Source organism: Lepidothrix coronata, unplaced genomic scaffold, assembly GCF_001604755.1.
Source record: "Lepidothrix coronata isolate B3197 unplaced genomic scaffold, Lepidothrix_coronata-1.0 Scaffold33, whole genome shotgun sequence".
NCBI classification, from domain to species: domain Eukaryota; kingdom Metazoa; phylum Chordata; class Aves; order Passeriformes; family Pipridae; genus Lepidothrix; species Lepidothrix coronata.
In genome coordinates this window covers 2,134,420-2,160,968 of record NW_016690213.1, presented here as the reverse complement: position 1 = coordinate 2,160,968, position 26,549 = coordinate 2,134,420, and the positions used below count along the sequence as shown (strand labels likewise).

Sequence of the window (26,549 nt, the reverse complement as noted above, 5' to 3'; positions counted from 1 at the left end):
ATTCAAAGCAATGTAATTTTAAAAATCTTCTAGTTTAACAAAGTTTTCCACCAGACAACCCAAGCCTGGGCTTCCTTTGCTATACTGGAACATATCTCAACAAATTATTTGAAAAGGGTAACTCCTGTCCTCTATAGGAATGTGCATCTTTCCTGCAGAACTAAGTCCAAAATTAGCAAAATCTCAAGAAAATATTTCAGTCTGAGTTTTATTTTTGAACATTTGTTGATTATGAATTGACAGTTTCCTACTAAAGAGAATGCATTTCCTTCCAGTGCAGCTGTGCTCATTACGTTGCCCCATAGCTTCTTAGAGATTTCAGCAGTCTTGGCATTATTTTGCCACACCTGTTTTTCTGACATTGCGTAAAGGTCTATTAGACAACAAAAACTTGGCAGTCTCTTAAAAAACCAAACTCCACAGTCCTCAAACGACAACTTATTAAGCTCACAGATTCAGTTCAATCTGTTGATTCATATCATTTATTTACACAGCATTCTTGCTCATAAAACACAAAGTAAAAGCAGATACTAACAAGATGTCACAAGATCTTAATCCATAAGAGCTATGATGCCACAATACACTTAAGCATTCTGTAACACTTCAAAATTTGTAAGAAGTACAAAATACTTTTGTCACCAGAATTTCAGTAACTTTGATCAGAAGACCCTTTTCAATACTAAGAAAATTAACATATGAGAAAGAAATTGTCCCATCATTGCTATGAAGAGAAATATGCTTTACAATCACAAAAGTAAAAACTATGAGAAATACAAATGTATTACAACTATTGTAGCCCATTGTCTGCAAAATACTTCTGACAATTTTAGGAAAGGCAGAAAAGATACTTAAAATCAGAATTTGCACTTTCAACTGTAAATATCTGCAAGTCTTTAAAAGGCAGAAGACAAATATGATACTTACATCATTTCTAGTCCAGGCAATTCATTTTCCTTTTCCCATGTCAATATATCTACTGCATATTTAAATGTGATGGCAAAAATATTATAAGCTCTAGCTACCATATCTTCAGGTAAATGCACAAGAGGATCCTGGAAAATAAATATAGATAGCAAATGAGAAATTAAATAACATTCAAAACGAACTCTCAGATTTGCAGCCCTGTTTTATCAAAGATGATGTAAGCATTTTTAATGATGTCTTTCTTTAAATGACTTTTCATTTGAAAGGAACAGAGTCAATAATCATCCTGTTTCCTTTTTCCAGTTCTACACTGATAATCGCCTAAGCTCTAATCTGACAACAACACCTGAGTGCTAACTTGTCTTTGATTTACGGAGACATTTTCACACGCTGACATTTACACACATTTCTGTTTTCACTCTCCCTGTTCTCACTCCAGCACACCTTCCAAGATACTTCTTCTGAAAAAGTTTTAACCTAAGCTGTATAAAATCTGTTTCTTCTGCTATGCCTTTGAAAACATGATTTCAAATCACTGTATCTTTTGTTCCACTTAACAATATTAGAAAACTGCAGAATACAAATGACCATTCATCTACTGTCCTATTATTTAAAGGCACCAGTCTTATCCATCCCAGCTTATACAACATGCAGCACACTGGCATCATGATTTATGATGCATGTCTCTTATATGCTGTGGTATATAAATAATTAAATGCTGAAATGTAACGAGGTGTTTCATAATGATCAGTCCACATCTCAGTCTTGCTCACAGAGAGCTGCTCTCCTTTTGGCTGTGGACCATGCATCCATTAGTGCCCGTTCTGTGCTCTCCATTTAACAACTGCTGTAGTCACTACAAACTCGTCCTCCTCTCTGTGCCAGAGCAGAATGGCTGCTGCTGCAGGTGGAGGAACAGAAATGAGGAAGGGGAGGAAGAGGAGTGCTGCCTCAGTCTGCCAAGTCGAATGGACTGCTTTTTGGAGCAGCAAATGAGAACCACTGCCAACTCTGAATGAAGTAGTAGTGCTGGTACCACTGCCATTTCCCTCCAATCCATATCAAGGATTGTGAATAAAAAACACTAAAACCTCTTCTCTGAAGGGACTTGTCTTCTACTATTTCAAATTTTTGAGAACAACTAGTTCCTCTTCTACAAGCTTGAAAGGGAACATTGCATGCCCTGCAGGCCACCTGGACATATGCTATACATTGGGTCATAGACTCAATTCATCATTTGGTATTTTGAAGTATATGTAACTGTTAGCCAACTAAAATATTTAACAGTGGCCCGATTTCTGTTTTAAGATTACCTAATACCAAATTCTCTGTTTCACTACAGCTTATGTTTATAAAAATGGCCACAATAATCTTTTCAGAACTTATGTCTGCATTATCTACAGGAGGCTCTTAACAGTCAGCAATTCACCTGTACTAGTAAAGGTTATCCCCCATCCCCCAAGACTCTTTAGGAATATCTGGAAACTTTACAGGACAGCTAACAATTACCATTCCTCTTTTTTTTTTCCCTTCATTTAAAATTTTATATAGAGTATGGAGAACTATCAGCCACCAAAAGCAAAAGCAAACCATAATCAGCAGTACTCCCTCCATTCCCAGCACTTTCAACAAAGACATGTATCTGGGCAAGGTAGAAAATAGGCTCCAATAATGCTCAACAAATGATCCTTAGTTTACCTCAAGCACAACTGCATAACATAAGAGATCTCAATCCGTGTTGCTCATGGGGAAGAAATACAAAGGCTGAGTGGTACCTTAATTTTTCTGTCACACTCACTGTGTGAGTATCTTTGGACACAGAAGTTGCAGTGCACCCAAGATTTCAGAACAAGAGTTTCCTAAGGCTGCCAATTAATGTAAGCTGGCACGTAGACCAAGCAGTGAGTCCAGCAGCAGTGTTGGAGTCTTAGGCTTGAGATAGTGAGAACAGACTTTAGAAGGACCACTATCACTGAAAATACATTACAGTTGCTTCATTTAAACCATCAGATAAGCAAAATTACTGAAAACTTTGCCTTATATTTTCCCTATAGAAAAATCTCACAGCAATTATACTATGTAAGAACACATGTGAGTGGCTAGACCAGAAGCCCAATTAGCCACATTCACTCCTCAGATGTAATAAGTTACAAATAGTATAAGCAGAAGACAGAATGCTTCCTAGTCTCCAGTAACTTAAGACACTAATACTTCATACACCAAAGATGGTATCTGAGATTTTAAATGGCCATTGATAATTTTTCCCTCCATAACCATGACAAATTTCCTTTTTAATATATATAAACTTTTAACAACAATGGTTTTTTTGCAACAGTTAGTCCAACAGCTTGAATTCATACTGTAAGAAGTGGCATGTCTTTTTGCATTTAATATGTCCAAGTTGTTATTCTATGATTCTGTGGTGAAGATACATTCTCTATTTACCTTCTCCATACCAAAAAAGCTTTTAGAGGCCTCTGTCTTACATCTCCATTACGACTTTCCCGTAACAGCAAGTTACTTTGGTTTTAAAAATCTGTGTACTTTAGTAAGAATCAGAACATATGTTGCACAGATAGCTTAATTTGGCTTCTTGGTGCACATGATTACACATAGATATTTTCTGCATGTGGCAGAATCCCTTCGTCTGTCAGAGTATAGAGAAAAACAAAGCAGAACTAAAGCTGCACAAATGACCAAGAACATACAAAATGAAGCCTTTAAGTAGAAAACATAATTCTAATTAACTTCTTAAGTTAGACATTAATTTTTGTCTAACAGTGTGGCTCAAAGAGTAGAGTTCCTATCATCTCTTATGCATAGTAAACAAGACTAAAAATAACCTCATATGAAGGATTTATATATATACACATACATATACTCAGTTCATGTTTTGAAACATGATGCCTCTCTTGTAATTACCTCTTCTTCTGCAGTCTCTGAAGTGTTAAGTTCATGCTTTTGACAGTAAGGACCTTCCTTCCAAGCTTCTGTATCACCACAGTCACAGAAACCTCCTCCACCTGATGTTGTCATCTAAAATTATTTAAAAACAAAGCAGTTCATGTGAATGTGTATATACATATATGCACATTAAGAAAGGACTAGTCACAGCTAAACTACAAAAGCATGATCACAACACCTGATAGCTTTAGACAGTACCCTGTTAAAATAGCAGTGAAACCATGTCTACTTCTGTGACAGCTGAAAGCTTGCCTACTTCATCAGCGTGCCTATGTCAAAAGAAAAAAAACCTAAACAACAAAACACCTTCAAGCACCTCCATTCTGAAGGCTATGGATTTTTCCTGGTTTTCAGATTTTCTGAATCTATTACTTGCAATGGTACCTGTACTATTCCCAATTCTCACACTTTTAATTTGAACGAAGCTAAATCATTTCACACAGTGCTATTACACAGTAAGTAAAAGATGGGCTTTATGCTAAAGGAACTGAGAGCCAAAACTTAAATTGTTCATTTAAGTTTTAGTAAGCAGGGAAAAAAGTATTTGAAAATTGTAATGATATATTTACACTGTTTTATAATAAATAATAAAACAATCATTATCATTATAATATATAAAATATACATGTTTATATATTACGTATATGTCAATATACATAAGATATAAATATATAAAATAGTGTATATTTATTATTGTAAATAAATAAATTTTATTTTAAAGCTAAGACCACCTCAAGTTAATAAGTGTAATAATAATACTCTTTTTGGATCACAACTATTAACTGATTTACAGAAGAATTCTTCTTTCCTCTATTTTTGACATACTGGTATATTCTATACATACAGGTACCTTCTACAGTATCAACAATATTAAATCAATATTTAAAAGAACATTTGCTTGCACTTTTTGATGTTACCTAGACTTGTTAATTCACTAGGCTTGCACACTAAAAACCTACATACAAGTGATATGATACCAGCAAATCTAGCTAGGTTTTTTGAGACAAGCTGTTGTACTCGGGTTTTTTTCTGAATCCTAGTGCTCAGTGTAAGCAGGCAGTGATCAAATTCACATTAACAGCAGTGCAGTATTGTCAAAAACAGATTTACAGAAAAGCTGCACTGGTAATTTTCACTTAACTTCTTAGTTTAAAAACACATCAAGGACTTCTTGACTTTGTATGGGGGTTTTTAACTAATCTGTACTACGAATAGTAGTATATCACTAAAATAAACAGCACCTGCAGCTTTAGTTTTCTATTCTAACTTTACATTTAAAAACAAATAGAGGTCCTGGTATTGTACATAATTCAATAACAATTCAGATGTTTAAAGAAAAAGTTTTAAACAGAAGTGGCTTCTTAATAAAGGTTTTTCAATAGCTTTAAAAAATAGAGAAACAAAAAAGCCAAAGCAAGTTGAAAGCTAACTCTGATGCTGTAAAATTCACTAAAAAGGCATGTGTTAAAAAACCAAAAATTTGTAAACTTAACGGTCATGCATAAATTTTAATTGCTCTGTATTTTAAAATGTTAACTTCCAGAACTTACACTCAGATCAAAACCCTACAATTCTTGTAAGATTACTGCAGACATAATTTCAAATTTTGTATTCATGCAACATTTTGAAATTAAGTATACATTCTTAAACTCGGAACAAGGAGTTTCATATACATACAAAATTACTAATGGCTATGTCATATATTCCAGCAGTATTACTAACCCTGTATCTGTGCTCTCTATGAATACTTCCAAGAAAGCACTCCATGCATAACACACAAGTTGGGTCAACTGCACAGTCTCTGAAAACAGCAACAACAGAAAGAACAAAAAAAGCATTAAACATTTGGTTTTGCCTTCATTTATACATTTTACAACAGGTAATTTTCAAATATCACCAATATGAACCTTCTGACTAACGTATATATTATTCTGAAAGAGTGAAGTGATGGCTTCCAAAGAGAGGGAAACAAATAAACTAGAAAAAAAAAAATCTGTTCTTACAACAGAAGTGGCTTTAAAATATCGTGTGGGTAGTATGTCTAGTTGGGTAATATAGACATTGCCTTCAGGAGGTGAGATAAGTATATAAGTAAACAGATGAATTACATAACACAGGACAGGCAAACAGGATAAACCCAAGCATGTTCTCTCAAGTACACAGTACAAGCATTAATGATCTCCAGCAATCAGAGAAGACATTTTTTCACTGAACACTGGAAAGAAAAACAGCACACAACAGATTAGATCAAACCTCTGCTTCCAAGTTTAGCCTTACAAGCTCACTGAAGAGGTGTGAGAACGCAATTTCCTCAACCAGGAGATCAGAGACCAAAATAAGGTCCTGTCTACAAGCACTGAACTATTAGACAGAAGCAATATTTCTAGCGAAAGTGGGCAAACAAATAAAAGAGACAATTATGCATTACATTTAACTGTACTCCTGAAAAAACCACTGAAAATACATGAACTTATGTAGTGCAACTGACTTCAAGGCACCTCAAGATGAAAGGAGTCAGGTCTTGCAATGTAAAAATAACTACCAAGAGAACATCTTTCTTATGATGATTATTATCAAAACAAGAATTCAGAGAAACAACTTATTTTGTTTAAAAGAAAACACCAGAGATCACATGAAATGTTATCAGAAATTCTTTTCATTCCATTTAATCAAATAAATGATGGAAAGATAATCAGGCAACCATGACTTATTATGCAAAAAGCACCATTTTCGCATTTGTTTTTATCCAGAGGAGCTACTGAAGGTGAAAATGTCAAAGCAAACTTATACAAAGGTCTTTCAGCTTTAGTATAGTTTATGTTTATGTCATTATTTTTTATTTTAAAAACTTTTATATATATATACATATATATAAAATTTTAAAAATTAAAAAAAAATATTAGAAACCCCCTTAATGCAACAATGTGCCTACAGGATTTGGGAGATCAGTTCTGCAATACGGGGTGTTGATTCTTCAGAACGGTAAACTTGTGGCAGTGTACTTACCAAGTCAGTACTATTTGCCAAGTAATTTCCCAAAGAAGTAAGTGTGCTTACACCTAAAGCAGAGGCAGACCTGTAAGCTGCACAACTGGACAGAAAATACACTGCTTTTAATGTATTTTGTGGACTCGAAAAACAATTCTTTGCTGTATTCCACAAAAGCTTAAATTAAACTCTCATTACTCTTCATTACCAGCTATAAGTTAACACACAATAGGAAACAAATGTTTCCTGATTGAAAGAAGATGACAGAGATTCCATCCTGATAGCCACAACAGCAAAAAATAAGTCTGTACTCACTGCTGACTGTGACTTGAGCAGAAGACTGGACAAGCTGGCCTATCCAGACACCCTTTTTAACCTGAATGACATTATGATCTGCTGTATTTATATAACTTCTCTCCTTAAACAGAGACCCTGGGTACGAACAGCACATTCACTCATTCTCTGAATTCTACCAATGGATTGAATTATTTTATGTTTTCATCATATCTGACAGCATTATCAAGGAAATACTTTACATATTGAGTTGCTGGTCTTGAAAAAGCAAGTGTTTAGAAGAAAATTACAGAATTCCCAAAGTTTTCATTAGTCCATACGAACAGTATTTGATCATTAACATGCTACTTCTAGGTTGTAATGCAATTTGACTTGTATTAAAATACTAGCTCTGAAGTTTGGATTTTTAGTTCTTTGGGACTAGATTTCATGAAAAAGTCCTGAAGTAACTGTGGAAACTCTGTTTATAGCCTCTCATAGTCTTACCCCTCTCTACCCAGATTTCTCTATTTTTTCACAGGGTGAAGGAAGAACTTAAGCACAGCTGAGAGGAGATGGAGTTTTCTTAGTGGTCAAAAGTATCTAAAGTACCCATCAGTTTTATCTCATCCAGGATAAAGAGGTCTCAAAACATTTTCAAACCCAAAAGGCCAGTTAGATATTATGTTTCTAGAAGATGAGAGCACTAGAAGATAGAATTCTTCCACAATCATTCTGCCCTTGTAAACAAAGGGGATGGAAACACAGACAAATAAATCTGCGAAATAAGAGACATTCCCCCCCACATCACCCCATCAAGTGTTCAAGCATCCCAGTGAATGGTAGAAACCATAGAAAATGGGAGAAATCTATGACAGAGAGGGTACAAACTAAACTTAACCTACAAACAGTTCAGAAAAGAGAAGATGAAAACAAACCTACAGCTAGTAATACAATGGCTTAAAACTGAAGATGTTTTTAAATACTTGTAGTTGGTCAGTAACTTCCTGTTCTCTCTCAATAAAAGTATTTTTAGAGGGATCCAGAGCTAGAGGTAGGGAAGGAACTAGAAGCTGGTATGCCTGTTTTAGCATCCAATGGATTGGTTTAACAGGTCATGGAAAGAGTCTAAAATACATCATTGACATTAACAGCTGATATTAAACACCCAAAATACATGCACATACACCTGCCCACTTACTTGTGATTAATGCCCTTAAATCATGCTGACAGGTCACCCCAACTACTTTCTTAACCTTCCAGTTGTTTTGTACAGAAAACACTCTACATTACACTAATTAATATTTTTCCATTTACAAATCTGTAGTGTGTTAATTTTCCCCCGATCCCACTCGAATGAAACACTGCAAGGTTACTTTAAAAATACATTTGGGGTACTAACTTTTCATTAAGACAGTATATTCTTACTGAAAAACGTTCCATGACTTCACAATGTTAAGTTGAGCTACCTGCAAGAGTATGTAGGCTCTCCCACTTTAAAAACGCGACCACAGAGATGGGAAGGTTTGTTTGCTTGCTCCAGCTTCGGAAAACCAAACGCAGGATCTTCTCCACAGAGATACCATTCCATTGGTCCCAGCAAAACATGTTGTGCCAGCATGTCTTCTCTCTGAGGGGCAGGGTTAGGACCCCTGCAGTAAATTTTTGGTACATAATAGGCCAGGTGCTGGTATACTTCTTTCTGAAGGTCGTTTGCTTGCAGCCATTTCTTTTAAATTAAAAGGAATGAGAACACAAATTCTTCATTAATAAAAATACCGAACATAGTTATATCCATCTGGATTATTTTATTTCTAAATCAAAAATCTAAAACGGCATTGCAAAACTAGAAAGCCATGCTTCCTTCAAAATGTTAAATCTAGATGATCGCAAAAGGCAGGCATTGGGAAAGGAATAATTTGTTTCCCTGCTTGCACATTTTATCCTTATCACATACAAAATTCTTTTCAAAAATACAGAATTTAAGAGAAAAAAAATCATAAAAATTTTCTTCCAGGATGCACAACCAGTAAAATGTCCCAACATTAGCAGTGACTTTTGGGATATGGCCTTGACTGTTTTGGTTGCATTTCTCTGGAGTGCAGACAGATGCTGCCATTTGGGGATACAGAGGATCAGCAGAAGCCTCAGTTGGCAAGGAACAGACAGAGACAAACAGTACATGAAGAATAACAAACACAGCATCAGGTAAGAGTCCATTTCTCACTTAATTTCAACAAATTACCTGTGAAAATGAGGGAGTTTTGGTTTCTCCTAGTTCCAAAATAACTTATCGGAATTCCTAGTTCAAGTGTGATGCTAGATCCATGAATTCTTGCACTGAGTTTGTGTGGCAAGGTTTTGTTAGCAAGGGAGCTACAGGGGTGGCTTCCCTCATGTCCAACAGAGCCAACACCAGACGGCTCCAAGATGGACCCACCGCTGGCCAAGGCTGAGCCCATCCGAGATGGTGGCAGTACTTCTGCGATGACATATTTAAGGCAGGGGGAGGCGGGAAAGAGCAATAGCAGCTAGGAGATGTGAGCAGGAATATGGGAAAGCAACAGCTCTGCAGACCCCAAGGTCAGTACATAAGGAGGCAGAGGAGGTGCTCCAGGCACCAGAGATTGCCCTGCAGCCCATGGGGAAGGCCATGGTGAGGCAGCTGTGCCCCTCCAGAGCATGGAGATCTGTGGTGGAGCTGATATCCACCTGCAGCCCCTGAGGGACCACACATCAAAGCAGCTGATGCCCAAAGGAGGCTGTGACCCCATGGGAAGCCAACATTGGAGCAGGCTCCTGGCAGGACCTGTGAACCCATGAGAGTGGAGCCCATGCTGGAGCAGGTTTGCTGGCAGGACTTGTGACCCCACAGGGTACTGGAAATGAAGAACTTCCCCCCATGGAAAAGGACTCATGCTGGAAAAGTTTGTGGAGGACTGTCTCCCGTGGGAGGGACCCCACACTGGAGAAGGGAAAGAGTGTGAGTAGTCTTCCCCCTGAGGAGGAAGGAGTGACAGAAACAACTTGTGAACTGACCACAACCCTCATTCCCAGTCCCCCTGCACTGCTGGGTGGGAGAAGGTAGGGAAAAAGTGGATGAAGTTGAGCCTGGGAAGAAGGAAGGAATGGGGGAAAGGTGTTACTAAGATAACCTTAGTTATAACCTTACTCTGACTTGACTGGTGATGAGACTGTTTTGCCCATGACAGTAACTGGTGAGTGACCTCTGCTGTCCTTATCTTGACCCATAAGTCCAGCTGAAGAGGGGAGTGAGAGTGGCTTTGGTTGGCACCCAGGGTCCAGCCAGGGTCAATCCACCACAAGTCTCTTAGTCAATCAATTGTACAAAACCAATGTTGACAGTTTTTAAAAGGCATCAAACTACTGAACTGCCCTAAGCCACTGGAAAACTCACAGCTCCTCCTAGTTTCTTTTTCCCTTGTATACACACACAGAGTAAAAAAAAAATCCTCTATGACAACATTTGTTTTATTTCTGCCTTGTGGATTACAAATTTAGAAAGGTTTAAAATGTAAATTAACACAGCAAGGTTTTTATAATAAACAAATGGGAGTAAGCACATACTGCAAGTGTCCACTGATTAAATCCTGTGTTACATAAACAGCCTTAGTGTGCCATTTCTCATTTTAAATATGACAAGCAGATGCCCCCTAGCAACTTTAGGAAAAGAATTCAGAATCAACCTAAAACTGTACATGAAAACCAAGAATTAATTATACCAAAATAAATGGGTTTAGTGATCCAGTGTTACTGCTTGATTTACTCTGAATTATTTATAACTTACTCTAAAGAACTTATGTTTGAGACAACACAGTGGTAGTAAGTTCTTCAGGATACAGACACACAGAGTCAGCAGAGCATCTGTGCCATTGCAGAGTGGCTGAATTTTTGCCTTTGCTTTAATATACTATTTTCAATTACTAGGTACATTTTCTCAAGTAGAACTCCATAGTTAAAAAAACCCTAATTTGTCAGGGTGCTTTCCTCACTTCTCTTTTCCTAAGTTTGACTTCCTAAAATCATAATTGATCTGCTAAATCTTTCTATATTCATCCAGCTTGAAGGTCAAAGCCCAGATTTTTTCCCAGGAAATACATGGGAAAAGGTTGCCAAAAAGCCACAGGCAACAATCTAGAAGTTTACTTCTAGATAATCTCACCATTTCCACCAGGATTCTGGGAACTCCACACAGAAAAAAAAAGTGGAAAAAAAACCGTAAAGTTTTCATTACTAAGAATTTGACTTTTTTCCCCCAGTTCATTAATCTTTTCCCCAACTTTCATCAGTTGTGCCAAATATCTACTACCACCAGGAACTGACCCAATCACACTAGCACTGACTTAGTTTTTTCTATGACTTCCATTTACTAAGTTCATTTTTAGATTAGTTTTTTTGGCATATACTAGTTATTTTTTTCAGCAAAATATCTTTAACTTCAGCCTTTTAATTCAGCGGTACATTACTAATTTCCATCTAGAAAATAACACAGTGCATATTAGCTGCACTACAAGCTCAGACACATACCTAGCCAGAGAAAATTCTTGTTCCTCGAGTAAATGGCTTTCCCATCCCAAAAATTCTGGGAGTAGTGTCTGAAAGTTAGGTGTGGCAACACTGAACGTCATCACACTCAAATCGCTTTGTGGACCAGTTCCATACGCATAACTAAGCATACAGTTTTGAAAATCAGAACCTGGCCGAAATAATATTAGAAGGAAATCCAGGCTACTAGGACAAGGAAACAGATGGCACTCCAAGAGCTACCAGCAAGGCAACTCACAGTGCTGTTGTGCATATAAAACCATTAAGAGAAATAAATACATATGCCCACCTATGTTGCACTGCCTTTCTAAATCGTCACCTGAGAAACACTGAACTCCAGAAAAACTACTCAAAACTTTGGAATTTGTTCTTTAACAAAAGCATTTTGCAGTTAGGCAAGTTTTCAATTATTATTTATTTGTCTGTCTTCTAGCCTGAAGTCACATGCAAGAAAAGGTAATGTTCTACTCGAGAGAAGAGAGGTTTTCATTAAAAAGGGAAGTGTATTCCTCCTCACTTCCTCCCTCCTCAGACTTACTGTCCTGCAGCAATTTTTAACTGCCCCAGAAAAAAAAAAACAAACCAAAAAGCACTAATCAAACAACATTTTACGTAAGTAAATACCTAATGGTCCATCAGCTTTTCTATTAAATCCACGAGTATCATAGTATTTCTACGTAAGAGATACTAGCAGAACAAAACATATAATACAAATAAGCCACAAAAAACTCAGGTCGCTGATTCAAAAGCTACAAGGAACAATTCATTTTTTTCTTAGCTACACAAATAAATCCTTGCAATGTAGCGTCATGTTCTGTTACAAATAATGCATTTTTTGATCGCTGTTCTTTGGAAGTTTATCATTAAGTTGTTGCAAGGAAAAACTAAAGCCTTAAGTGCTGCGACTACTGCTTGGGGCTGGTATTGTTTTGTTAACAGTGGGCTATCAGGTAAGTAATGCAATCAGCAAAGGAGGCAGAAAAACAATGTTAAAACCACATCACAGATTTGAGTGATAGATCTCAGAATTGGAGCTTGTGCTGGTGACGACAGAATAAAAATGAGAAAGAACTGACTATATTTAAGCTGGCCCTTGAAACTAGAGTGAATTCCTAAATGTATTCCACTTGGTGCACATTTGGCTTTGGTTTAACTACAGTGTGACCCAAAAAAACATCTGCTATTCACACAGGCAAGGTAGTTTGGGCTTAATTTGGACTACTTTATAAATGCTTGATGGAATTATTTGGTTTGGGAAGGAAGACTAATCGTGGAGCTAAACTAGCTAGGATATAGCTAACTGTGCACATTTGCTCATCTAATCATACCTTTGTCTGCACTGTAGATATACCAGCATAATCTGAGGATAATCTGAATTATAACAGTCTTTTATTTTCATTTGGAAAGCAGCCAATGTAATTCCCATTGAAATACACACAGACAGCTCTTCAGGGTTTTAGCCTACAGATATGCACATGAGCAGTCTCTGTATTTTAATATCTACGTCCAGTTCCTCAAATGCACAAGCGTCTATATGAACAGACATTTGTGCCAGAAACAAAAGTTTCTCTGAAAACTTTACCCTTGAGACTGCGCTTCTCTTCCCTTTCAACTACTCCTTGTAAAAGCAGGAAAAGTATATCAACAGAAGTAGATTGCTTCCAACTCAGCATATTCTATGATTCCATGAAATGCTACACTGATTTTACTAACATTTTCTCTACAGACACCCCGTTCTAATGGTCCTAAGATTAACTACTTCAAGATTTTGCCAGAACTGTGTCTTAAATAGCTGGGGGGGGGGGGGGGGGGGGGGAAGGAAGGAAGAATCCTGTAATGACTTTTCAACGCTGTAAAGCCTATTTGGGGTCAGACGTGCATCTGAATTAACAGCAAGGGAGGAGAATCTCCGGCCGAGAGAGGAGAAAGGGCAGCAAAGGAGGCAGAGGAAAGGAACTTGAGGAAGAGGTGAAGGAAGGGGCGAGATGCCCGGCTGCCCTGGCAGGGAATGGCCACGGCCAGGCAGCTTCCAGGGAGCCACCTGCGCCAGCCGGCACAACAGGAAAAGCTGGCTGCTCGCTGCCATGGATTTCGGCTGCTGCAATAGCGACGCTGGCGACAACAGCGGGCTAAGGGCACAGTGGGACGCCGCTTCCAGCCGAGGGTGCCCGCACAGCCAGCCTGGGCAGGGACACCCCCCCTCGGAGAGCCTGCTCGCCCCCGGGAGCGGCCTCGCCCCGGCCCCGGGAACGGCCCCCCCAAGGCCGGTGCCTCCTGCGGCCTCCGAGCCCCCGCTCCCTCCCCGCGCCGGGCCCGCCGCCTCACCACGGCGATCTCCTCGGCGGAGCACTCCAGCAGGCTCTTGTCAATGGCCTGCACCTCCGCCTCCAGCTCCGCCGCCATCTTCTCCTCGCTGCTGCCCCTGCCCCGCTCCGCCGAGGCCGAGGCCGGGACAGCCGGAACGGGGCCCGGGCGGCCGCCCAGCCCGGGGAACACACACTTCCGCCCCGCCCCCCGCGTCACCGCCCGCCGCGCCGCGTTCTGGGGGCTGCAGTCCTGCCCCGCGTTCTGGGGGCTGCAGTCCTGCCCCGCGTTCTGGGGGCCGCGGTCCTGCCCCGCGTTCTGGGGGCCGCGGTCCTGCCCCGCGTTCTGGGGGCTGCGGGACGCGGCGCCCACCCTGAGCGGGACCGCCTGCCCCGCTCGCCTCACAGAATCACAGAAGTCAGGCTGAAAAAGTCCACTGTGAGTCATCTGGGCCAACCTCCCTGCTCAAGCAGGGGCATCCTAGAGCACATGGCACAGGATTGCATCCAGGCAGTTACTGAGTATCTCCGGTGAGGGAGACTCCACAACCTCTCTGGGCAATCTGTTCCAGTGCTTGGCCACCCATACAGTAAAGAAGTTCTTCCTCATGTTCAAGTGGAACTTCCTGTGCATCAGTTTCTCCCTGTTGCCTCTTGTCCTATTGCTTAGTACCACTGAGAAGAGCCTGGCACCCTCCCTTCAGATAATGTAGAGACATTGATGAGGTCCCTTCTCAGTCATCTTCTCTTGAGGCTGAACAGGCCCATCTCCTCAGCCCTTCCTCATGATGGATGCTCCAGGCCCTTAATCATCTTCATAGCCCTCTGCTGGACCGGCTCCAGGAGCTCCATGTCCCTCTTGTACTGAGGAGCCCAGAACTGGATACAGTACTCGAGGTGAGGCCTCACTAGGACTGAGTAGAGGGACGGATCACCTTCCTCAACTTGCTGGCAATGTTCTTCCTAATGCATCCCAGGATACCACTGGCCTTCCTGGCCAGAGGGGCACACTGCTGGCTTGTGGATAGCTTGTTGTACACCAGGCCCCCCAGCTTGTTGTCCCCTAGCCTCCCCCACTGCAAAGCAATGCCTGGGACTGGGGGCACCTTTGGTCCAGCTGGCAAAGCCGGGTGCCTCCCACAACTGAAGCGCCTGTGTCAGCACTGCCCGTGGGTGAGGGGGTGGCAAGGGCTTCCCGGGAGGCCCCTGTGCCCTGTGCGCAGGTGTAAAGAAAATAAATCAGTAAATTACAAGAATCTGGCAACTACAGCTTTAGGACAAATGTAACTAAATACCAAAAGCTATAAATCTTGTTGCTCAGACAAGCCCCTGCCCTGGCTCCCAGAGGGCCACCCAAGCTGTAGCGTCACTTCCTCACCCAAGTAGGAATCCAGGTGACTTAAAACAAGTCACCACCAACAAACCCAGCAGTCATCCTCTCTAACTCCATTTCAGCTCATACAGGCTTGGCATCTTATAAGGCCTTTCCGAAAACCTGTTGTACCACTGCAATACCCACGGGCTTCCCTTGCACCTCTGTAATTACAGCTGAGCCCAAACCAAGCAGACGTGTCTGACCATGTGTGCAGCCATGGGGCACCTGAGTGCTGGCTGCTGGAGCCATGCTGAGGTTTAAAAACACACCTTCCTTTGCTTGCTGGCAACTTCTGTGTGGACCTAAGTGTCATGCACAAACTAAATACCATTTCCACCTCGCATCCCCTGTCAGCCTTCACGGCTGGGATAAAGACCCACCCAGCAGGAGCCTACCCCAACAAATTCTGTTGAGGAAGTCTCTGCTCCAGAGAATTTACACTTCGAAAACTAGACAATGCATGGGAGAGGAATAAAGAGGCAGGAAAGACAAACCAAATTATAACTCCCTGCAGTACTAGCCAAAGGCGGCCATAAATGTTACCTTTGCCAAATAGTACTAAGTTACAGCAAAACTCTGCATTGAAAGCGAGTTCCACTTCTTGTCTTATATTCCTTAACAATTTTGCATTCTCATAGTGAGTTGCATAGTTGCTTTTTCCCTTTTTCATCTCCTTTTTTCTTCCTTCTCCTCATTCTCCCCTCAAACAATAATTTACATATTGGGCTTCCCAAGGGAGATACCTTATATCTGTCCAAGCAGTAACAAAACATCTATGGCCATACATTGATATAAAAAGGGCGATGGGCTGTGTGCCATCTCCTGGCTACTCTCAGGGAGATTGAACGCTCAGTGCATCAAAGGGCAGCACCCTGCACTCCTGTGTTACTCACACCATGTAAGCACTTGTTTATGAAACCTCAAGGGTTTATAAATCATCGCATTGACTTACACACTGGGTTTGGGAGTTTTGGGGAATTCTGAGATGATGGAAACACACATACTTCTGGAAAGACTCATTGCAAGAACTGAAAAAAGGTGGGGTTAGCCTGTGCTATGAGGGAATCACGGAATGGTAAAAGGATAGAGAATATTAATTTCGCCTTCTAATATTCTAAGAATAAGGATAATTTCCTTTTGTATGTACCCTTACTATATACAGGGTACTTATATGTACAGGTATACATATTTTTACTGTATTCATTTTTATCTCGTTTGTCACTTTTTAACTAATTGTTCTTAAAACACAGAAAATAATTATATATTCCTCAGAAGATAAGTAAAGCCCACGCTGCTTCTCATTCATGCACTGTTGATGCCTAAAGAATACAGAACACAGCGCTTCTTTGGAACACGGCACAGGGTGAAAGATGGCTGTATGACTTAATTGTTTCTCTTTCTGGGCTGCATGAAGAAAACGTTAGAAAAATTCTGGGATTTAGCAATGTGAAAGGCATCTTATTTTACCTTAGAGAAGTGGGCAACCCAAACAGAAATTAGACTGCAAAGCCATTATTTCAATATGAGCATAACAACTTCCTGGGTATCTTTTTTTACAACTCGTGGTAGAATTTTCTGTAACTTTTAGCCTGTGCCATTAACTTCATAAGCAAAGATATTATTCAAATTCAGGAATAATAATTAAGGTTGAGGAGACTGTCTTTATCTTCTGCCAAAAAGTCTAACTCTTCCTAGGTTTATTATCAGATAGAAACTGAAAAAAAGAAATTTAGATAATTTAATGTTTCAGCAAGGTTAATATTAAATCTTTATAGCATTTTTCTGCTCTAGCTGAGAGGTTTCTGGATCTCACTTTGCTTTCAAACACACAAGATAGCCCACAGAATGCTACAGACTATGGTTATGAAAGATGCATATGTCATTTATATCTATTTCACCTCCTGACTTTGTTTAAGCACTGCTTGCCTCTGCCATTAAAAGAAAAAAAAAAGAAAATAAAAAGTAACCAAATTTGGTACTTTGACTGGGGATCAATTAACTAAATCGAGGTCCAGTATTTTTAATAAATGCTGCATCCATTAAGAACACAATGTAAATATGTGTTGTGGTTTAACACCAGCCACCAGTCAAGCCCCACACTGCGACTCACTCGCTCCCCCACTAGCACAATCAGGGAGGTAAAAGCTAGATAAATGGGTTCAGATAAAGACAGTTTAATAGGGAAAGCAAAAGCCATGCGCACAAACAAAGAAAACCAAGGAATTAATTCACTGCTTCCCATGGGCAGTCAGGCGTTCAGCCATCCCCAGGAAAGCAGGGCTCCATCACACGTAATGGTTACTTGGGAAGACATATGTCATTATTCCAAATGTTCCCCCTTCTTGCTTCTTCCCCCCAGCTTTATATATGGAGCGTGATGTCATATAGTCTGGAATATCCCTTTGGTCAGCTGGGGTCACCTGTCCCGGCTGTGTCTCTTCCCAGCTTCCCATGCGCCCTCAAGCATGGCAGTGCAAAAAGTAGAAAAGCCCTGGTCTCTGCACAAGCCCTGCTCAGCAATAACAAAATCATCTCTATATTATCAACCCTGTGTTCCGCACAAATCCAAAACACAGCCCCATACTAGTCACTGTGAAGTGAAAACTACCCCAGCCGAAACCAGCACAATAGGCACAACTGAGAAAACATTAATTCTCACAGTGGAGAGTGATTGTTTTGTTTTAAAAACTGTTTTAGAAGGTACTAATGGATCATCCACTAGAAGACTTCCTCTTGATGCAACAGAAGTCACCTGTGGCAGCCAAGCTGAAGCCTGACTTTTGATAGAGGAAGGACCTCCAAACAGAGCATGCTCGAAAGCGGTGCTCGGCTTACGGTAACTATTGTCATCTTGGCTGAGTACTGCTTGAATGTGATCATCTTCAGGGCCTGTTGCATTTGCAAATAGGAATGGATGAAATTGTAAGGTAAAAGGATGTTAGGGTGAATTTTTAGTGGCTGGTTTGCTGGCGTGTTCACTGTACCTTAGATGCAGTCGATTTGACATCACTGTATTAATTTGAATGTAAATAGAAAAACATTGCATATCTAGACTGCAGGGATAGATGTCTTCTTTATAGACTCAGAAAAATAAAATGCTATTTAATTTTCCCCACATCAAGGGAGTTTTCTGACAATCATTATGAAAGGTGAGTCTTGTGAGAAGGATGTTTCTATTCTCTGTGAAAGGTTCATCTAGTACAGTTTAAAAAAAAAATTTTAAAAACACTCATTTCCTTGTCTGTTCCCTAAAACAATGCTGCACTTGTAACTTAATTTTGAGGTTTAACTATTAAAGCAAATGATCAGCATTTTGCTGCATGCAGTTGATATTACATATCTGTATCTAAAATCATCCCTTTGCAAAGACATTTGTATCTCTTAAATCTTCCCTAAGTCAGCAACCCTATCCACCAAATAAAGCATGTATCTAAGTGCAGGATTCAGGTTTATATTTTCAGTAACAGTAATTTTGATAGAACTGTTTGCTTAGCAGATACAGAATGGCCAAAGTAGTGATTTTTACATAGCAAATATAATTTTTAAAGCCATTATCATTTACATGGTTTCCCTCCCTTCCTCTTCAGTGCCGGATGAGGTAGGTTTGTAGTTACCATCTCTTTCATCGTCTTAAGATAAATTCAGATGGTAATTCTTTTATTTCTGTACTGCCAGTTCCAATGACAAATTACGCTGACCAAAATAGAATTTTGCCTGTGATAATGTTAATTAAAAGATGAATTGTGAATGAGGTGAACAATGACACTCAGTACTTGGTGGATTGATAAGACATAGTTCACTAAGCAAGACATTATTCAGAACAAAAGAGCACACGGTAATCTGCAAACACAGATTATTTTAGGAATTTGGTTCAGAATTAGAGTATTAAAAATACTATCTGACAAACTGTAGGCGATTCTTTGTTCCTCTGAGGCACTAGTGCTATAATATCAGCCCTTTTAGCAATAAATCAGATTAAGCTTATTTCTTTTCCCTGCTTTGTCTTTGCATGAGCTTAGATTATAGGTATATAATATTCTAAACATGATGTCAAGGAAAATTATTTAAAAAGAAGATACGTAAAGCAGAGCATATTGCATAATAACAGTGAACACAGGAGGCATAATGAAAGCATAAAGATACTGTGGCCATCTTCCCGTCTGGTGAATGCTCTCTGCAAGTCTAGCAAAGGCAGTTACATAACTGATTTTTATTGCATTAGGCAACAGCAATATTGCTAAGCAAACCAGTGTGCAGAATTAGAAAGCTTCTTCCACAGTGGAAATGAAGAAAAAAGACAGAGGAAGGGTCCTCTCTTAACATCCAGTAAGAAAGCAGGGCAAGAGGATGTGCATCTTCATTAGCAGATCATGTCAGGGTGACAACAATGATTTATTCTCATCACGCAGTGCCTTAGAAAAAATACAGTGCCAACTCAGTCCATGATAATTTCACTCCTTTCTGCATTGTAATATGTCAACAGTCTAGAGCTCAAGCTGGTAAGTTAAAATACCAACCTCTAAAAGAGATTTGCCAGGAGCTAAGATAATAGTCTGTAATGAGTTGCGGGGGGGGGGGAATTAACATGGGAGCAAAGGAAAAAAACCACATGCACAAAAATGTGCCTGATCTCATCTGTTTTCACTGTAAATTCAGAACACTGCTAGTGTGTATTTAGACATAGCAGTTAATACAGGCCAGGGGATAAACAGATCGAGAGCAGCACTGCCAAGAAGGACTTGGGGGTGCTGGTGGATGAGAGGCTGGACATGACCCAGCAATGTGCACTGGCAGCCCAGAAAGCCAATCCTGTCCTGGGCTGAAAAGCAGTGTGGCCAGCAGGGTGAGGGAGGGAATTCTGCTCCTCTACTCTCCTCTGATGATACTGCACTCTGAGCACTACTCTGCATCCAGCTCTGGGTTCCCCAGCACAGGAAGGATATAGACCTGTTGGAGGGAGTCCAGAGGAGGCCACCAAGATGATTAGGGGGATGGAGCACCTCTCCTATGAGGAAAAGCTGAGAAAATTGGGTTTGTTCAGCCTGGAAGAGAAGGCTTCGGGGTGACCTAATTGCAGCCTCACAGTACCTGAAGGGAAACTACAAGAAAGATGGAGAGGGACTTTTTACAAGGGTATATAGTGATAGGACAAGAGGGAATGGCTTTAAACTGAGAGTAGGTTTAGATTAGATATTAAGAAGAAACTTTTTACTGTGAGGGTGGTGAGGCACTGGAAGAGGTTGCCCAGAGAAGTTGTGGATGTCCCATCCCTGGAAGTGTTTAAGGCCAAGTTGGATGGAGCTCTGAACGACCTGGTCTAGTGGAAGGTGTCCCTGTCTAAGGCAGGGGGTTTTGAACTAAATGATCTTTAATGTGCCTTCCAACCCAAACCATTCTATGATTTTATGATACAAAGAGGTTGGTAAGCTAGTACCAAGAAAGCCTATGCTTTTGACACAGGGGTGGTCAGCTTTGACACCTAGGAAAGTAGAAGCACCACTTGAAATTTATGCTGCAGCTAACGCCCTTCCGCCTCGCTTACCTACTTATGCCAATGAACATACAGGCTTCTGTTGCAACCTTCGCCTTTGCAGGCCTTACTTTCATGTGGTTGACTATTTTTCAAGCTTGAACAAACTTAATTATTCTTGAGACTTCTGCCACTTATGTTTGTGCGGCAAACAAAGTGACAGGAAGGGTAGTATAAAGAGAGGCAACCACACATATGAACTGTAATTGTTGATGCTGTGTTGCTGTAGGATCAGACCTTTAAAACCCCCTGCACTAAGAAAGTGCACTCAGGGTATTTGGCATGAACGGCAGCGCAAGGAAGTGCACTGTCAAAGTTCGGAGACTCCAACTGGGAGTTGGAGTGGGTGTGGGATGTGGTGAAGTAGGCAGTTAAGCAGTCCTCCTGAGCCATGCCAGCTCTGGTGGCTCCCTGCGGGAGCCTTGCTTTTCCTTGCGGTTCCCAGTTCTGGGCGCTGGGTGGCGGCACGCCGCGCGGGCACGGCGGTGCAGAACTCTCTCCCGCCGCTTCCACTCCAGCCCTTCCAGCTCCCACTCCCTCCAGCGTGCAACCGGAAGGGTGTCGGGGGTGGGACGGGAGGAGCCATGCGACTTCACTTTGCTTTTTCCCCCTCTCAAATAAGGCTTTAACTGCTTAGTGGCTGGTACTTAAGGAAATTCAAGACATTTTTGGAATGAGTCAGGTGTTAGAAGCCCGGGGACCATGGATAGGGCTTTGGGTGGTAGGGGAGGCAGGAGGCAAAGGAGTCGCCCGCAGAGATGGATGGCAGGATGAGTGCTGCAGTCTTCCTCTGGCAGAAGAAACTGGAGCAACCTCCTCTAGCAAGGCCCTGCGTACAGCACTGCAGAGGAGCTTCTGGGTGCCATGAGCAGCTGGGCACCCCGATGGTGACACTCAAATACATTCCTCGTTCTCTGCTGATAGAAACCAGAACTGATACCAAACTCTGGAGGAAGAGTTCTTGGCTCTGTCTGAAGCCACATTTACGTGCAGTTACACAGGGGAGGCACAAAGGAAACAGGAATGTACAGCCACAAGGAAAAGCAGGGAGGATGAAAGATTTATCTGGGAATATGAAAATGCTTTGGACAAGTGAACTAACTCTTCTTTCCCCCTTCATTCACACAACGGAGCAATTTTAAATTAGAACAGGTTGTAACAGATTTAATTTAGATCACCATGGTGCCTTGTATAATGCTACAGCATTTTCTAGTTTATCTTTTTCCCTGATTCTAAAGGGCTAAACAGTTTTTAAACTGTGGATTTGTTATAGAATGTATGTCTGCTAGACAGTCCTACCCAATTAGAAATTTTTTACTGCACCGTGATTAATTTTGTTAGATAAAACTACTGAAATACAACTGAAAGTAGAAATAAAAAGCATTTCAGTGCTGTACAGCCATGATTTACTCTTCGGAGATGCATTTAACGCTGTCTCCGTCAGAACAGCTTCATCCATTTTCCAAACATTCATTTGTTTATTTCAAGATTAGTCTCAGTTATAAACAGACATTAAATCACCTCCAGGCTCTAATACATTGTAATGAAGTATTGTAAACCATGTAGTATGTTGGTTTAAACAATGTAATCAGAAAGCAACAAAACCATTTTCTCCTGGTTCTTGCTGGCTCCCTGACTTCTTCTGTCTGTTCAAAGAAAAGTTGTTTTTAGTCTGTAAATGTCAAGGTCACTCAGAGGTCAAGTTTGTGCTTTTGAGTCGTGGTTCCTTTCAGGTTATTGGCTTTGTTTTATTACTGAAAGGAACCATCCATTTTGGCATATAGAGCAAAGAAGTCATGTAATCCTATTAAATACAAAACCAACATGTACAAATAATGGTGAGGGTTTGACAATCACACAAAAGCCCCCTTTTTCTGCCCACGGTTAAGCCTGCACTGAGTAATTAATGGTCCTTCTATGAGCCTGTCTACAGCGGGAAAACTGCCTAACTAGTTTTCAAAACACTTGCTCGAAAACTGGCTGAGAGCTCCTTTTAGGCAAGCTGGCATCTTTCTACTGCCATGCTCAGGAATGGGAGGAGGACAGAAGCAGCTACCTCTCACCCTCCTTCTCAGAGCAGAACATGGCACAGAAGGAGACAGGCACAATCCTAGGCAGAGGATCCTTAGAAACTGACTTAATTAACAAAAAAAGAGGGAGGGAAGCATCTGTAGAGAGTTAAGGATAAAAGGAGGTACTTTAAGGTATTAGAAAAGAAACTTGCTTTGTTGGCAGCAGAGAAAAGTGGAAAGCAGGGGTTACTGCATGCAAATGGAGATGTAACTGGATCATTATGTACTGGGCACAAAATCTAAGACATAAAAAATTAACAACAAATAGCTCACTGATTTCCCTATGAAGAATATTTATGCATAGTGCAAGGTCAGTAGAAGAAAAATTTAGGAGAGGAAATAAGGTATAATCAGAGTTTAAAATGGAGCAAAGAAAGTGTAGGGTGATTTAAAGAAAACTGTCCTCAAAGTGGTATCTACACAGAGATAACTGAGGGAAGATGCTGAAGGTTTTTGTGGTCAATTAGTTACGACCAGATGTGAAAAATGGACTTGCAATGTTGCCTGTTGTGCTTGTCACTTCTCTGATGACAGTCAACTACAGTATGTGAAAACAACCGAGGACTGCAAACCCCAGTTTTCACAAACAACATTCATAACACTATTTTCACGTCCCTCAGACAAGCATATAGGTTATCACAACTTTAAAATCTCTGTCTGCTGGCAAGAGAAAACATTACCATGCTAGAGCGTATGCAAACATGTGAACTGACTGGATCTATTACTAATAAAGAGAGATGTGCTGACTGAGAGTGGAGATAGCAATTGCAGATAAGATGAAGAACTGCATGAAACATAGGAAGGAGCTGCAGAAATAAACACCAAGCCAGACATACAATTGAATATAACAAACATTACAGAAGTGGGAAACAGAGAAATCTATATTACCCAGATTGTGAAACAAGCCTTAAAAAAGACCAGACAGTAAAAGTTTCTGACCTATCATATTGCAAGGACAGATAGACAATAAAGATGCTTGGAGCTTAAGTGTGGAACAAGTCCAAGATCTTCAGATAGTCTTCTAATAGGAAGAGAAAACACTGGCACACCACTAGGGAAGGACCTCCACGCAGGACTGCTCCTTAAACACAGACTCAATAGGTTTTTGGCAGACACTTCAGAAAGAATGGCCTCTAATGGCGTAGTCTTAAAACAAGTCTGGAAGAAGCCTGGGTTTGCTTCCTGGGTTGAGCATATTTTAAGAAGGCCACAAGTTCTGTATGAGTAATTGGGGCTGAATATATTTTTCTGTCCTCCTTTGTTCCCAGCACATCATTCAAGTAGTGCAAAGAAAGTGAAATACACCCACAACTCCTCATCTGGGGATTTCCTCAACTGATATACAATTGATATATAATTAGCTCCTTTGCCCCTCTCTGGGGTACAGAGGAATTATCAGTGCCTCAATCTTCTGTTAGATTAGTCAGATGGTGTGGGACTCAAAACAAAAATCCATGGAGCTGTACTTGTCCTCCCAAGGGGTTTTAGAGGAGATGTTGGCATGATAAAAGGACACATAAGCTGTAAAATATATACCCAGAGAAACACAAATGCATGCCTTTTCATTGTTAGAATTGCTGAATAAAGTTAAATGGATTCTGCAGACCAACACATCAACTAAACCAATTTGAGAAACCTCTTTCCCCTCCCTGTATTTCATCAAGCTTTTCTAGCAAGCTAACAATGCTGTAGGTACTGCAGACTAAGAGATGAGTCTTCTGGTCCCTAGGTTATCAAGCCATCATTGATTGGTTCTCAGGGAGCTCTCAGATATTGAAGAACAAGTTGGTACTACTCATGGTTAGAAGAAAACTTTGGAGAGCTTTTATATGAAAATTCCACACTTTAGAGACTCAGAAGAGAGTCTCTCCTTTTTCACATCTGAAAACAACCGCATGCCAAATTTGCACCATTACCTCTCTTCTCAACAGAACAGACCCAAAAGTCTGAGACCTTTAGTCTCACAGACCTAAGCTTGCATCTGGAGCACTACAGGATATTTTTTAGGGATCCCCTAATTTCCCATCTTCCATATTTGTTTGGAGACTCACAGGCCATTTAAATGCAATGGAGATAGTTTCTTCATCTCTAGAAGCAAAATTTGTCCATCAGAAAGACATCACATACTTACGTATTCCTGGGTTTACTTGTCATCTGCTGCCCTTCAGCTGCTGCTGGCAAAACTCTCAGCTATAGAGCAAATTGGTTTCCCTCTACTATTGTTAGCCTGCTTTATATGGGTCTCTTGCAGTTCCCTGTCTCACTGCAGTTTTACAGTAACCCCATTGCATTTTCTGCTTTCTGTTCCTTAGTGCAGCTCTCACCCCCTCAAGTGTTTTGGGGGGACCAAACAGAAACACTAACACAGAAATGTAAAGGATCTTGTCTTCTACTGTAAGTGCATTTCCATCACTGTAAAAATGTGAAACAATACAGCTTATTTCAATTTGATGATGTAAAGTGCCTTACATCACTATAAACAGAATATACTGTATATATACTGGATATACAGTGTGAGTCTAGCCATGTTGGTTAATAGCATTTTTAAATCTTAACAGCTGTATCCTTACAGTTTAAATGCATCTCTGCCCACTGTCATATATGTAAGAAACAAACAAGACACAGTGAGACCTTGAAGTAACTGGTATATATGACTATAAAAGACTTGTATAAAAATTCAGGTTACAGTTCTGAATGGGAAAGTTCAAAGCAGAAGATGTGGATGGTTGTTTTAAACTCCTTTAACAAACCCTTGTACATTCAGCTTCGCTACAATCAGTGTAATAATTTGCTTCTGTGCTGAGGAATATGAAATAGAAAACAGAAACTGCTGAAAGTAGGGTGATACGATGACTGGCAAAGTTCCAATCAGAGATGGTTGTCTGTGCTCTTCCACACAATATGTGTGCTAATATTGCATCCACTTCAAATGGACAAAATTCTGAAAAAGTAACATAGCTGACATTGCACTGAAATTCACTACATACATTGGAAAACTTTAATCTTGATCTCAGTTGTCAGTGTGAACTTAGACATGTTGCACATTGTGGTAGGGAACTACACTGACTTAATCATATCTGTATTTAGATATCATCCTTCTGTTACAGAAAACTATTTAGATTAACTGTAACTTAAAGTTAATATTCCAGGCTTCCTTCTATTCTCATCACACATCTTTTCCATAACTGTTTACCTTTTATCTTTAGAAAAGTTTTGACTGTAATCAGCTTCATTTTTCCTTCCCGAACTCAAAAGTATGATTTCTCTTTTTCAGCAAACCTATTAGAAATTAGTACAGCTGTCTGTAAAAAGCCATCCTAGAGCCTTTTTTTTTATATATCAATTTTTATATATAATTTATATATAATTTGTATATAACAAATTTTTAAAGCCAAGAGAAAATAATAAAGGAAGATTGCTTGGGGCATTCAACAAAAATTGTGGGAGACACTACTTTAAATCTATCACTGTATTTCAATGGATTTCAAGTTGACAGTGTCCCTGTAAAGGCAGTTTCCATTAAATAGTGTAATTGAATTAAATCTTTGTCTGCA

General features: G+C 40.2%; 1 protein-coding gene across 2 annotated transcripts in view; it reads right to left on the bottom strand.

Moving 5' to 3' along the window:
- The window catches only part of UBR2 (ubiquitin protein ligase E3 component n-recognin 2), a 57,752-nt gene extending 43,549 nt beyond the window's left edge, over window positions 1–14,203 (bottom strand). For both annotated transcript variants that reach the window (XM_017811686.1, XM_017811685.1), the window contains exons 1-5: window positions 14,041–14,203; window positions 8,619–8,878; window positions 5,611–5,689; window positions 3,847–3,960; window positions 925–1,052 (exon numbers count right to left, since the gene is read on the bottom strand). In XM_017811686.1, coding sequence (XP_017667175.1) covers window positions 925–1,052; window positions 3,847–3,960; window positions 5,611–5,689; window positions 8,619–8,878; window positions 14,041–14,118 — 659 coding nt within the window. In that variant the 5' untranslated portion in view covers window positions 14,119–14,203. The remainder of the gene's footprint in view (window positions 1–924; window positions 1,053–3,846; window positions 3,961–5,610; window positions 5,690–8,618; window positions 8,879–14,040) is intronic.
- Window positions 14,204–26,549: the final 12,346 nt, after the last annotated feature.